The sequence below is a fragment of the Nuphar pumila genome, chromosome 2 (genome assembly GCF_984573655.1).
Source record: "Nuphar pumila chromosome 2, dmNupPumi1.hap1.1, whole genome shotgun sequence".
NCBI classification, from domain to species: domain Eukaryota; kingdom Viridiplantae; phylum Streptophyta; class Magnoliopsida; order Nymphaeales; family Nymphaeaceae; genus Nuphar; species Nuphar pumila.
The window spans coordinates 4507028-4520207 of NC_143250.1; the positions used below are offsets into that span (position 1 = coordinate 4507028).

Consider the following 13180-nt stretch of genomic DNA (forward strand, 5'->3'; position numbering starts at 1 on the left):
GATAAAAACTACATGAACCAAACCCGGTAAAATCATATATTTTTTTATCATTTTTACATTGAAAATTTGTAGGTCTTAATCGATACTCGCGGTCGGGTCTGGATTTGGGTCTGGTACAAAATTTCACAAACTACACTTGTGTCTATGTATTAATCTGACCTTCCAGTACGGACCCGGGTCTTAATCGGGCCTTCTTATTTATCGCCATACCCCGACCCTATATGGTTTGGTTCGAGTAAATTAAACCCATTGACACCCCTACCCATGGGAGAGGTTCTGGGTGGGGTCATCACAATTAGATTTGTTTCAGTGAAAGTTACGCTTCTTGATTTGTTTCAGTTGACTTTCAATTTATGGAGAGAGAGAGAGAGAGAGAGAGAGAGAGAGAGAGAGAGATTCAACATTACCACTCATGAAGATCAACAAAATTTTGAACCCATGAACTGAACAAGAGCAAAAGCCAAAACAAATAACGAAAGCAGAAGAGAGAGAGAGAGATCTTGGAATTTCAATAGACAACCAGACATGTAAAATATTAAGATCTGGAAAAAATTTCCAGATTTTCAAGTGCATCCAAACACTACACTTTTCAACAATTTAAGAAACCTGAAATTCTAAAAATCTAAAAGATAAAAAACCTGAAATTTGATTTTCCAGATTTGCAACCATCCAGGCCGTAAGGGCAACTTTATTTATCTAATAGAAAGTAAAGAGAAATCATCACCAATTTCTCCACATAGCTTCACAACTTGATAATCTAAGATGAGCTACAAAGAGAGATTCATAATGTCTTTGAGCTCATGTACATGAAGACACAACATCTAGCACCAAAGAGTCTCTCACTGATAAAGATGGGCTGGGAGACGAGGGTGCACTAGGACTTGAAGTGGGGCTACCTTGGCCAGGGTTTGGTCTAACCCCTCTGCCATGTCGACCGGGCTATCGTTGGGTGTTGACCACTCAAAGCTATGAACCAAACGTGCCAATGTCAAGGCACATATTCGGGTTGATAGTGACACGGCCGGGCACATTCGTCGGCCCGAACCAAATGGAATGAACTCAAAGCTCTGCCCACCATATTTGGTGTCTTTGTGGCTAGTCAAGAACCTCTCTGGTTTGAACTCATCTGGGTCTGGCCATAACACTGGATCCCTCTGTATCTTCCACACATTAACATAAACAGTTGTGTCCACTGGTATGTGATATCCACCTATGTTGACTGGTTCGGTTGACTCATGTCCGGCAAGCAATGGACCCACTGGATATAGGCGCACGGACTCCTTGAATATGGCATGCAAGTATGTCAGATTCTTCATATCTGATTCGTCCACTTGTCTTTCTTTGCCTACGTGGACATCCAACTCTTCTTGGGCCTTCTTCAACACGTGGTGGTTGTTCAATAGAAGAGCGAGGGTCCACACCAAGGTATCTGATATGGAGTCTGACCCACCCATAATCATTGCCTGCAACAATTAAATTAATTCCCTTTTTATCGCGCGCATGATGGACGCTAAGCGGGCATTTTGTATATAAAATTTATTATATTCTTAAAAATAAAAGCAATATGATAATTTTACTTTTTTTAAACAAGAAAGTAAAGGCGGACTCCTTGAGCCCACTGGTATCTTATATCCAACTATGGACCCGATAGAATATCTCCAGCCCTTGCATTATTTGTAAAGCTGGTCAATACATGGAAGCTGTAGGTTGGGCGAGTTCTTTCTTTATGCTTGTCTCTATTCGATGGGGGGTGATATCTCATTACCTCTTGTAATTAACTTTGTTTTTTTAGGTAGTTGATTACCTTTCTTTAAAAAAAAAAAAACACTTTCTTATCTTCTATTTTTTTAAATGTTTAGATGTTATTTTTATTTATTTATGATTTTTTATTTTAATATATAAAAAATAAAAAAGAAAAAGATAAGGATAAGTGGGATGGAATATTTTGGAGGCGGCATGGTGTCGATATTAACACTCACCCAAGCAGTGGCCTTGATTATGGTGTCGGGTTGATGCACGTTAGACAAATGATTATCGTCCAGTTGACTGATAAGCACGTCCATGAAGTCTCCATCCCCATCCTTTCTCTTCCTCAGGCGGTGTTCCTCCAGCCAAGAGTTGGCGATCTCATCCATCTTATGTCGGGCGGTCTTCATGGTCCTCACCTGACCACCCACATCGAGCCAAGCCAACCAAGGGAGTGCATCCGCCAGAGAGAAGGAACCTAATAGATATGAAAACTGTTCAATCAGCTCAAAGAACTCTCTTGCACCCTCATCTTTTCCGACGTTGCCTCCATCGTCGAAATATCGTTTTCCGGCGACCATCCGCAGCATGATGTTCATGGCCAAGACACCGAACCAGTGCTTCATCTCCGCTGTCTCCTTGTCCTTGCTTCGTGCGTATAGGCCTCTCACGAGGCAATCGACTTCCTCAATCCAGATGTGCTTGAGCAGATCGGCTCGCCGGCTCGATAGCAGCTCGGTGGTGGAGATCTTGCGGATCTCCCGCAAGTAAGGGCCGTTGGGGGAGAAGGCGAATATGGCGTAGTCGTAGCCGAGGAGCTTGGTGCTGAGCAGCAGCGGCCGGCTGGCCAGAGCTCGGTCGTTGGTGGCGAGGCACTCCCTGGCTAGGTCCATGCTGCTCACGATCACCGTACGCTTTTGGCCGAGTCGAAGAGCGAAGATGGAACCGTAGCGATCTGAGAGGGCGGAGACGGTTCTGTGAAAAGGCGTGGTTCCTGCTAGTAGACGGAGGTGGCCGATTATGGGCCAAGCACCAGCTGGTTCTGGTGGATTCACTGTCTTTTTTCGCAGTGTTTGGTATAGGAAAAGAAGACCAACGAGAACTGCTACAAACTGTATGAGTTGGATGGCATCCATGGTGAGAGAGGTGGTGGTGGTTACTTGATTATGTTGCGAGTCGTGAATGGCATGCCATTGACATATATATATATATATATATATATATATATATATATATATATATATATATATATATATATATATATATATCAGATCAACGTCGTTCCAATTATTACATCATCTTCTTTTGGTCATTTTCTCCTTTTTATTTTTTTCTTTTCAAATATTGGGCTAAACAAACCCAATAAAGGGTGATGGTGACAATAAGGGCAGGATAACGCCAAACCAAGGTTGCCAAAAGAAAAAACTAAAGCGGGAAAGGATACTAAAGCGAGACATTTTAAAATTTATAGAAAGCGGGAAGCGAAAGTATCAATTTAAGCAAAATATTAAAAAAAATAAAGCAATATGGTAATTGAATAGAAATTAAATAAGAAACAAATAAAAATTAAAATAAAATTGATTATTCTTATATTTTATGATTTTTTAGTAAAAGAGTTAAATATTTGTTAAAATCTAACAATGATGGTTACTAATTTAAAGAAAGTACATGTTAAGTGAGTGAAAGCGTGAGAGAAAATACATGAAAAGAAATGTGAAAAAAATATATAAGAAGCATAGATCATGTGTCACATGTGAAAAGCATAGAAGAAGCGTGTGGGAATCGAGATGCCCATGAAGTTTCGGAAGCGAGGAGTATCGCGCTTTTGAAGCAAGTTTTCGGGAAGCGAGCTTCCCACCCACCTAAGAAGCTTCTGGTAACTTTGCGCCTAACACCTACTTTTTTTTAAACAATTTAATCATTCATGATTGTTCACTTACCCATTTCTCTATATATGCTAAATATGGCATGATGTGACATGAAATATTTTATTAGATTTTTTATATTTTTTGAATTTCTTACAATACGATGTGTTCCGCATCACTGATTTACAAGAAATCAACACTTGGATCATGCATTTTTAAGGGAAAAACTGGTATTTGGAGCCTAAAAAATTTATGAAAATAATCGTATGGGTTTTTATAAAACCTGTCGTTAAAATCAATTCCTCCAAAGATCTGATTCCTATAAAAACAAGCATATAGATCACACTTGTAGTGTCAGAATTTTAAAAAAGCACCAAATCTAAATCCAATAAAATGTTTCATTTAGCATAAATCTTGTATCATATATATATATATATATATATATATATATATATATGGTAGAGAGACAAGAGAGCTTGAAGAATGATCATGAGTGGTTTTTAGTTAAATTTTCTGTAATTATTTTGTTATTTTCTCTATTTTCTTAGATTCATAACGACGTTAGGATATCAAATCTTGCAGGGTTCAAGAGCAATCCTCCTGTTCACTGCATCAGCTACTTAAAAGTATGCTAGCCTATTCTAACACTTTCAATCAAAGTCATATCTGAGTTTGGCTGGATTAAGTATACTTTTCCTGCTCAATCAAGCAGGCCAAAAACCCTTGTTTTCGCAGCTTCCCAAGTAGTGTATGTTCCGCGTAGCAATCTTCATAGCTTACCGAGTAGGAACCCCATCCTTGCGCGCTCAACGGGACATCCCCCATCCCATTACCTTGTTAAACAGGCCGCTCTTTTGTTTCTTCCTCAAGTATTGTTGCTTTAGCTGATGCATCCAATCTTAGCTTGATTGACTCTTTGATCACATATATATATAAGGTCTGATCATCTTCAAATGGGTCCGTAGCATCATCTTGTGCGCTGGTTCCCTTTGAGGCTGTTTGGACGTTCTCCTCCTTGACTAGGCTTCCGCCGGATTGGTTCGGATCTATATTATCCAAATCTCCTATATGGCCCAAGTCCACCCAAAGGTCAGGTAAAATTATTGTTTTCCTGGACCCATTCACAGTTGCCACTGTGTCCACCGAATTGTGCTCTTGCTGTTGGCCAAATAATTGGTCATCACTCATCAAAAGCGGTAAGCCTTCCCTGGATATATCCGATGCTTTAATTAATGATGAAATTTGTCAATAATTGCCAAAGTGGAGATTGCCCAAAAAGTAATAATCTCAATGGGCGCCCACAATGCTTTTTCCATAGGAACATAAGAAAGTATTAAAAAACTATAATTAAAATGATGAAAAATTACAAATAAAATAGAGAGAGAGAGAGAGAGAGTATACACTGATCAACCATTCCAATGTACCCGGGTAGTTCCAAAGTAACTGTACATTATATGCCAGTCATGGAAAAAAAACATTTTTTTTCTGAGATGGGCATCAGGCCCATTGAGAACATATATAATATATATAGCACTGCAAACTTACGTGAATGCTGAAGACACGATAAACACTAAAGTATTGAGCCCTTAAGCCTATATTTAGATATAAAGCTCGTCTAAGGCTTTTTATATCACCTGATCTTCTTTTGGTCTTTTTCTCCTTCTATTTTATTCTTTTCAAATATTGGGCTAAACAAACCCAATAAAGGGTGATGGTGACAATAAGGTCCGGGATATTGGGAGTAGTCCTATCAATGCTGACACACGCTTAATCAAGGTTGTGAGATGAAGAAGCAAAAGCGAGAAATGAAGCGGGAAGCGAAGTATCAATTTAAGGAAAATATTAAAAAAAATAAAGCAATATGGTAATTGAATAGGAATCAAACAAGAAACAAATAAAAATTAAAATAAAATTGATCATTCTTATATTTCATGATTTTGAGTAAAAGAGTTAAATTTTTGTTAAAATCTAACAATGATGGTTACTAATTTAAAGAAAGTACATGTTAAGTGACTGAAAGCGTGAGAGAAAATACATGAAAAACATGAAAAGAAATGTGAGAAAAGCATATAGGAAGCATAGACCATGTGTGTGGAAAGCATAAAAAAACGTGGGGGAATCGAGATTCCCATGAAGTTTCGAAAGTGCAGAGTACTGCGCTTTCGAAGCGAGTTTCTATTAAGCGAGCTTCCTACCTACCTAAGAAGCTTCTGGTAACTCTACGCTTAACACCTCTTTTGTTTTTTAAACAATTTAATCATTCATGATTGCTCTCTTACCCATTTCTCTCTATATGCTAAATATGGCATGCTGTAACATGAAATATTTTATTGGATTTTTTATATATTTTGAATTTCTTACGATACAGATGTGTTTCACATCACTGATTTACAAGAAATCAACACTTGGATCATGCATTTTTAAAGGAAAAACTGGTATTTGGAGCCTCAAAAATTTATGAAAATAATCGTATGGGTTTTTTTAAAACCTTATAAAACCTGTCGTTAAAATCAATTCCTACAAAAACAAGCATATAGATCACACTGATATTGTCATAATTAAAAAAAAACACCAAATCTAAATCCAATAAAATGTTTCATTTAGCATAAATCTTGTATCATATATATATATATATATATAAAATTTTTATTTATTTATTCATGGTAGATAGACAAAATAGCTTGAAGAATGATCATGAGTGGTTTTTAGTTAATTATTTTGTTATTTTCTCTATTTTTTTAGATTCATAACGAATTTGGGATATCAAATCTTGCAGGGTTCAAGAGCAATCCTCCTGTTCACTGCATCAGCTACTTAAAAGCAGAGCCGAACCTATAAAGAGGCCAATGAGGCTTGGGCCTCAAGGCCCCTGTGCCCAAAAAAATTTTAGGGGCCCATTTTGAAGGCCTGAGCTCCACATTTGTTTAGAAAAGGTTCGGGTAAAGGATTAGGTCTGGATCCTTTACCCGATCTCGATCCGATTAAACATTAAAAACCCATGCGCCCCCTCATCTTCTTCAATCTAAAACCCCTGCGCCCTCTTGTCTTCTTCAATCTAAAACCTCTGTGTTGGCCTCTTTTCTTCTTCAATCTAATTCTCCTACGCTAGCCTCTCTTCTTCTTTAATCTAATTTAGATTTGACCAACTCTACACCAATTCAGAGCTCACCCAATCAAAATTGACATCGGAGTTTCGACTTCCGGTGCCGCCTAGATTTGATCTGAAATTTAGAACTTCTCTCTTGCTCAATTTCTCACCAGAGTAGTGGCAGCAGAGGTCGCTAGATCGACTCAGGTATCTCCCAAAATCTTCATTTGTTTCTTTTTCTGGATTCATCATTCCATTTGGTCTGGTGGAGATTTGGAATTGAATATTTTCTAATACATTCACAGAATCACAGTCAGTCCCACCTGAGCCTTCTCTCCTCAAAATAGTGTGTTCATTTTCTTTGCTGATAGCAGCTGTCAGTGCCAGACCCAGCTGCCTCTTGCTGTCTTGCAAGTTATAACCTGCATATTGAATATCCCGCACTTCCATATTCTCTACTCCGATGTCATCTCTTTCAAAGCATTGGAGTTGTGATTCTACATAAGGGATTCCACAATTAAGTTTCTTTTCTAATATTTTTCCTACTACCATAACTTGGATTACTCTGCATATTGTTAAAGTTCTGAAATTAGCATTTCTAATTCTTCCATGTTCTAAAATTAGCATTTCCAATTAGCATTTCTAATTCTCTGCACTTTGTTAAAGTTCTGAAATTAGCATTTCTAATTCTTCCATGTTCTGAAATTAGCATTTCCAATTCTTCTATGTTTGGATGTTCCTTTCCTGTTTAAACTCTCAGAGATATGTGCTTAGCTGTGTATTTCTTTCATAAGTCTAATATTTTGCAGATAAGTTCTGAAATTTTATTCAATTGGCATGTTAGGTTTATATGAAAGTGATTGAAGTTGTTAAAATTATTGCTTCTTTTGGGTTCCTTTTGTTTTAACTTCATGATTTGATTCTTTCCAGAAATTTGTCGCCTTTTACTCTCTCTATTCTTAGAGTTCCTCGGTTTTCGATCCTCATCTTACTTTGGTGGCTTAGATTCCAGGAAGAAATCCATTTGAAAAAATATAAGCTCTGGTAAGAAAGTTTCCCACCTTTGGATTTGGAGTTTGCTAACTTCTTTTGACTTTTGGACCTTCTGTTAATTTTTGATTTGTTATTAATTTCTATTCATTAATGTTAGTTAATTTCTATTAAATGATTATATGTATTTCTGTTAATTTTTTATTTATGAATTGTTTCTGTTAATTGATTATAGGTCATTCTGTTAATTTTTTATTTGTGATTTGTTTCTTTTAATTGATTATAGATAATTCTTATTTTTTTATTTCTGATTTGTGATCAACCATTCCAATGTACCCGGGTAGTTCCAAAGTAACTGTACATTATATGCCAGTCATGGAAAAAAACATTTTTTTTTTCTGAGATGGGCATCAGGCCCATTGAGAACATATATAATATATATAGCACTGCAAACTTACGTGAATGCTGAAGACACGATAAACACTAAAGTATTGAGCCCTTAAGCCTATATTTAGATATAAAGCTCGTCTCAGGCTTTTTATATCACGTGATCTTCTTTTGGTCTTTTTCACCTTCTATTTTATTCTTTTCAAATATTGGTCTATACAAACCCAATAAAGGGTGATGGTGACATTAAGGTCCGGGATATTGGGAGTCGTCCTATGACACACGCTTAATCAAGGTTGTGAGATGAAGAAGCAAAAGCGAGAAATGATACGAGAAGCGAAAGTGAGACATTTTAAAATTTATATGAAGCGGGAAGCGAAGTATCAATTTAAGGAAAATATTTAAAAAAATAAAGCAATATGGTAATTGAATAGGAATCAAACAAGAAACAAATAAAAATTACAATAAAATTGATCATTCTTATATTTCATGATTTTGAGTAAAAGAGTTAATTTTTTGTTAAAATCTAACAATGATGGTTACTAATTTAAAGAAAGTACATGTTAAGTGACTGAAAGCGTGAGAGAAAATACATGAAAAACATGAAAAGAAATGTGAGAAAAGCATATAGGAAGCATAGACCATGTGTGTGGAAAGCAAAAAAAAAAGCGTGGGGGAATCGAGATTCCCATGAAGTTTCGAAAGTGCAGAGTACTGCGCTTTCGAAGCGAGTTTCTAGGAAGCGAGCTTCCTACCTACCTAAGAAGCTTCTGGTAACTCTACGCTTAACACCTGTTTTGTTTTTTAAACAATTTAATCATTCATGATTGCTCTCTTACCCATTTCTCTCTATATGCTAAATATGGCATGATGTGACATGAAATATTTTATTGGATTTTTTATATATTTTGAATTTCTTACGATACAGATGTGTTTCACATCACTGATTTACAAGAAATCAACACTTGAATCATGCATTTTTAAAGGAAAAACTGGTATTTGGAGCCTCAAAAATTTATGAAAATAATCGTATGGGTTTTTTTAAAACCTTATAAAACCTGTCGTTAAAATCCATTCCTATAAAAACAAGCATATAGATCACACTGATATTGTCATAATTTTAAAAAAACACCAAATCTAAATCCAATAAAATGTTTCATTTAGCATAAATCTTGTATCATATATATATATATATATATATATATATATAAATTTTTTATTTATTTATTCATGGTAGATAGACAAAAGAGCTTGAAGAATGATCATGAGTGGTTTTTAATTAATTTTTTTGCAATTATTTTGTTATTTTCTCTATTTTCTTAGATTCATAACGAATTTAGGATATCAAATCTTGCAGGGTTCAAGAGCAATCCTCCTGTTCACTGCATCAGCTACTTAAAAGCAGAGCCGAACCTATAAAGAGGCCAATGAGGCTTGGGCCTCAGGGCCCCTGGGCCCAAAAAAATTTTAGGGGCCCATTTTTAAGGCCTGAGCTCCCCATTTGTTTAGAAAAGGTTCGGGTAAAGGATTAGGCGTGGATCCTTTACCCGATCTCGATCCGATTAAACATTAAAAACCCATGCGCCCCCTCATCTTCTTCAATCTAAAACCCCTGCGCCCTCTTGTCTTCTTCAATCTAAAACCCCTGTGTTGGCCTCTTTTCTTCTTCAATCTAATTTTCCTACGCTAGCCTCTCTTCTTCTTCAATCTAATTTAGATTCGACCAACTCTACACCAATTCAGAGCTCACCCAATCAAAATTGACATCGGAGTTTCGACTTCCGGTGCCGCCTAGATTTGATCTGAAATTTAGAACTTCTCTCTTGCTCAATTTCTCACCAGAGTAGTGGCAGCAGAGGTCGCTAGATCGACTCATGTATCTCCCAAAATCTTCATTTGTTTCTTTTTCTGGATTCATCATTCCATTTGGTCTGGTGGAGATTTGGAATTGAACATTTTCTAATACATTCACAGAATCACAGTCAGTCCCACCTGAGCCTTCTCTCCTCAAAATAGTGTGTTCATTTTCTTTGCTGATAGCAGCTGTCAGTGCCAGACCCAGCTGCCTCTTGCTGTCTTGCAAGTTACAACCTGCATATTGAATATCCCGCACTTCCATGTTCTCTACTTCGATGTCATCTCTTTCAAAGCATTGGAGTTGTGATTCTACATAAGGGATTCCACAATTAAGTTTCTTTTCTAATATTTTTCCTACTACCATAACTTGGATTACTCTGCATATTGTTTAAGTTCTGAAATTAGCATTTCTAATTCTTCCATGTTCTAAAATTAGCATTTCCAATTAGCATTTCTAATTCTCTGCACTTTGTTAAAGTTCTGAAATTAGCATTTCTAATTCTTCCATGTTCTGAAATTAGCATTTCCAATTCTTCTATGTTTGGATGTTCCTTTCCTGTTTAAACTCTCAGAGATATGTGCTTAGCTGTGTATTTCTTTCATAAGTCTGATATTTTGCAGATAAGTTCTGAAATTTTATTCAAATGGCATGTTAGGTTTATATGAAAGTGATTGAAGTTGTTAAAATTATTGCTTCTTTTGGGTTCCTTTTGTTTTAACTTCCTGATTTGCTTCTTTCCATAAATTTGTCGCCTTTTACTCTCTCTAATCTTAGAGTTCGTCGGTTTTCGATCCTCATCTTACTTTGGTGGCTTAGATTCCAGGAAGAAATCCATTTGAAAAAATATAAGCTCTGGTAAGAAAGTTTCCCACCTTTGGATTTGGAGTTTGCTAACTTCTTTTGACTTTTGGACCTTCTGTTAATTTTTGATTTGTTATTAATTTCTATTCATTAATGTTAGTTAATTTCTATTAAATGATTATATGTATTTCTGTTAATTTTTTATTTATGAATTGTTTCTGTTAATTGATTATAGGTCATTCTGTTAATTTTTTATTTGTGATTTGTTTCTTTTAATTGATTATAGATAATTCTTATTTTTTTATTTCTGATTTGTGATCAACCATTCCAATGTACCCGGGTAGTTCCAAAGTAACTGTACATTATATGCCAGTCATGGAAAAAAACATTTTTTTTTCTGAGATGGGCATCAGGCCCATTGAGAACATATATAATATATATAGCACTGCAAACTTACGTGAATGCTGAAGACACGATAAACACTAAAGTATTGAGCCCTTAAGCCTATATTTAGATATAAAGCTCGTCTCAGGCTTTTTATATCACGTGATCTTCTTTTGGTCTTTTTCACCTTCTATTTTATTCTTTTCAAATATTGGGCTATACAAACCCAATAAAGGGTGATGGTGACAATAAGGTCCAGGATATTGGGAGTCGTCCTATGACACACGCTTAATCAAGGTTGTGAGATGAAGAAGCAAAAGCGAGAAATGATACGAGAAGCGAAAGTGAGACATTTTAAAATTTATATGAAGCGGGAAGCGAAGTATCAATTTAAGGAAAATATTTAAAAAAATAAAGCAATATGGTAATTGAATAGGAATCAAACAAGAAACAAATAAAAATTACAATAAAATTGATCATTCTTATATTTCATGATTTTGAGTAAAAGAGTTAATTTTTTGTTAAAATCTAACAATGATGGTTACTAATTTAAAGAAAGTACATGTTAAGTGAGTGAAAGCGTGAGAGAAAATACATGAAAAACATGAAAAGAAATGTGAGAAAAGCATATAGGAAGCATAGACCATGTGTGTGGAAAGCAAAAAAAAAAGTGTGGGGGAATCGAGATTCCCATGAAGTTTCGAAAGTGCAGAGTACTGCGCTTTCGAAGCGAGTTTCTAGGAAGCGAGCTTCCTACCTACCTAAGAAGCTTCTGGTAACTCTACGCTTAACACCTGTTTTGTTTTTTAAACAATTTAATCATTCATGATTGCTCTCTTACCCATTTCTCTCTATATGCTAAATATGGCATGATGTGACATGAATTATTTTATTGGATTTTTTATATATTTTGAATTTCTTACGATACAGATGTGTTTCACATCACTGATTTACAAGAAATCAACACTTGAATCATGCATTTTTAAAGGAAAAACTGGTATTTGGAGCCTCAAAAATTTATGAAAATAATCGTATGGGTTTTTTTAAAACCTTATAAAACCTGTCGTTAAAATCCATTCCTATAAAAACAAGCATATAGATCACACTGATATTGTCATAATTTTAAAAAAACACCAAATCTAAATCCAATAAAATGTTTCATTTAGCATAAATCTTGTATCATATATATATATATATATATATATATATATATATATATATATATAAATTTTTTATTTATTTATTCATGGTAGATAGACAAAAGAGCTTGAAGAATGATCATGAGTGGTTTTTAGTTAATTTTTTTGTAATTATTTTGTTATTTTCTCTATTTTCTTAGATTCATAACGAATTTAGGATATCAAATCTTGCAGGGTTCAAGAGCAATCCTCCTGTTCACTGCATCAGCTACTTAAAAGCAGAGCCGAACCTATAAAGAGGCCAATGAGGCTTGGGCCTCAGGGCCCTTGGGCCCAAAAAAATTTTAGCATTTCTAATTCTTCCATGTTCTGAAATTAGCATTTCCAATTCTTCTATGTTTGGATGTTCCTTTCCTGTTTAAACTCTCAGAGATATGTGCTTAGCTGTGTATTTCTTTCATAAGTCTGATATTTTGCAGATAAGTTCTGAAATTTTATTCAATTGGCATGTTAGGTTTATATGAAAGTGATTGAAGTTGTTAAAATTATTGCTTCTTTTGGGTTCCTTTTGTTTTAACTTCCTGATTTGATTCTTTCCATAAATTTGTCGCCTTTTACTCTCTCTAATCTTAGAGTTCCTCGGTTTTCGATCCTCATCTTACTTTGGTGGCTTAGATTCCAGGAAGAAATCCATTTGAAAAAATATAAGCTCTGGTAAGAAAGTTTCCCACCTTTGGATTTGGAGTTTGCTAACTTCTTTTGACTTTTGGACCTTCTGTTAATTTTTGATTTGTTATTAATTTCTATTCATTAATGTTAGTTAATTTCTATTAAATGATTATATGTATTTCTGTTAATTTTTTATTTATGAATTGTTTCTGTTAATTGATTATAGGTCATTCTGTTAATTTTTTATTTGTGA

At 35.2% G+C, this 13180-nt stretch overlaps 1 protein-coding gene across 1 annotated transcript; it reads right to left on the bottom strand.

The window, feature by feature from the left end:
- Positions 1–506: 506 nt before the first annotated feature.
- LOC149844539 (strychnine-10-hydroxylase-like) lies at positions 507–2960 on the bottom strand. The gene is made up of 2 exons (XM_089994749.1): positions 1980–2960; positions 507–1463 (listed from the first exon to the last, which is right to left on the bottom strand). Exons 1-2 carry the CDS (start codon positions 2880–2882, stop codon positions 840–842), a joined length of 1527 nt encoding a protein of 508 aa, XP_089850875.1. The 5' UTR covers positions 2883–2960; the 3' UTR covers positions 507–839.
- Between the last annotated feature and the right edge of the window lie 10220 nt (positions 2961–13180).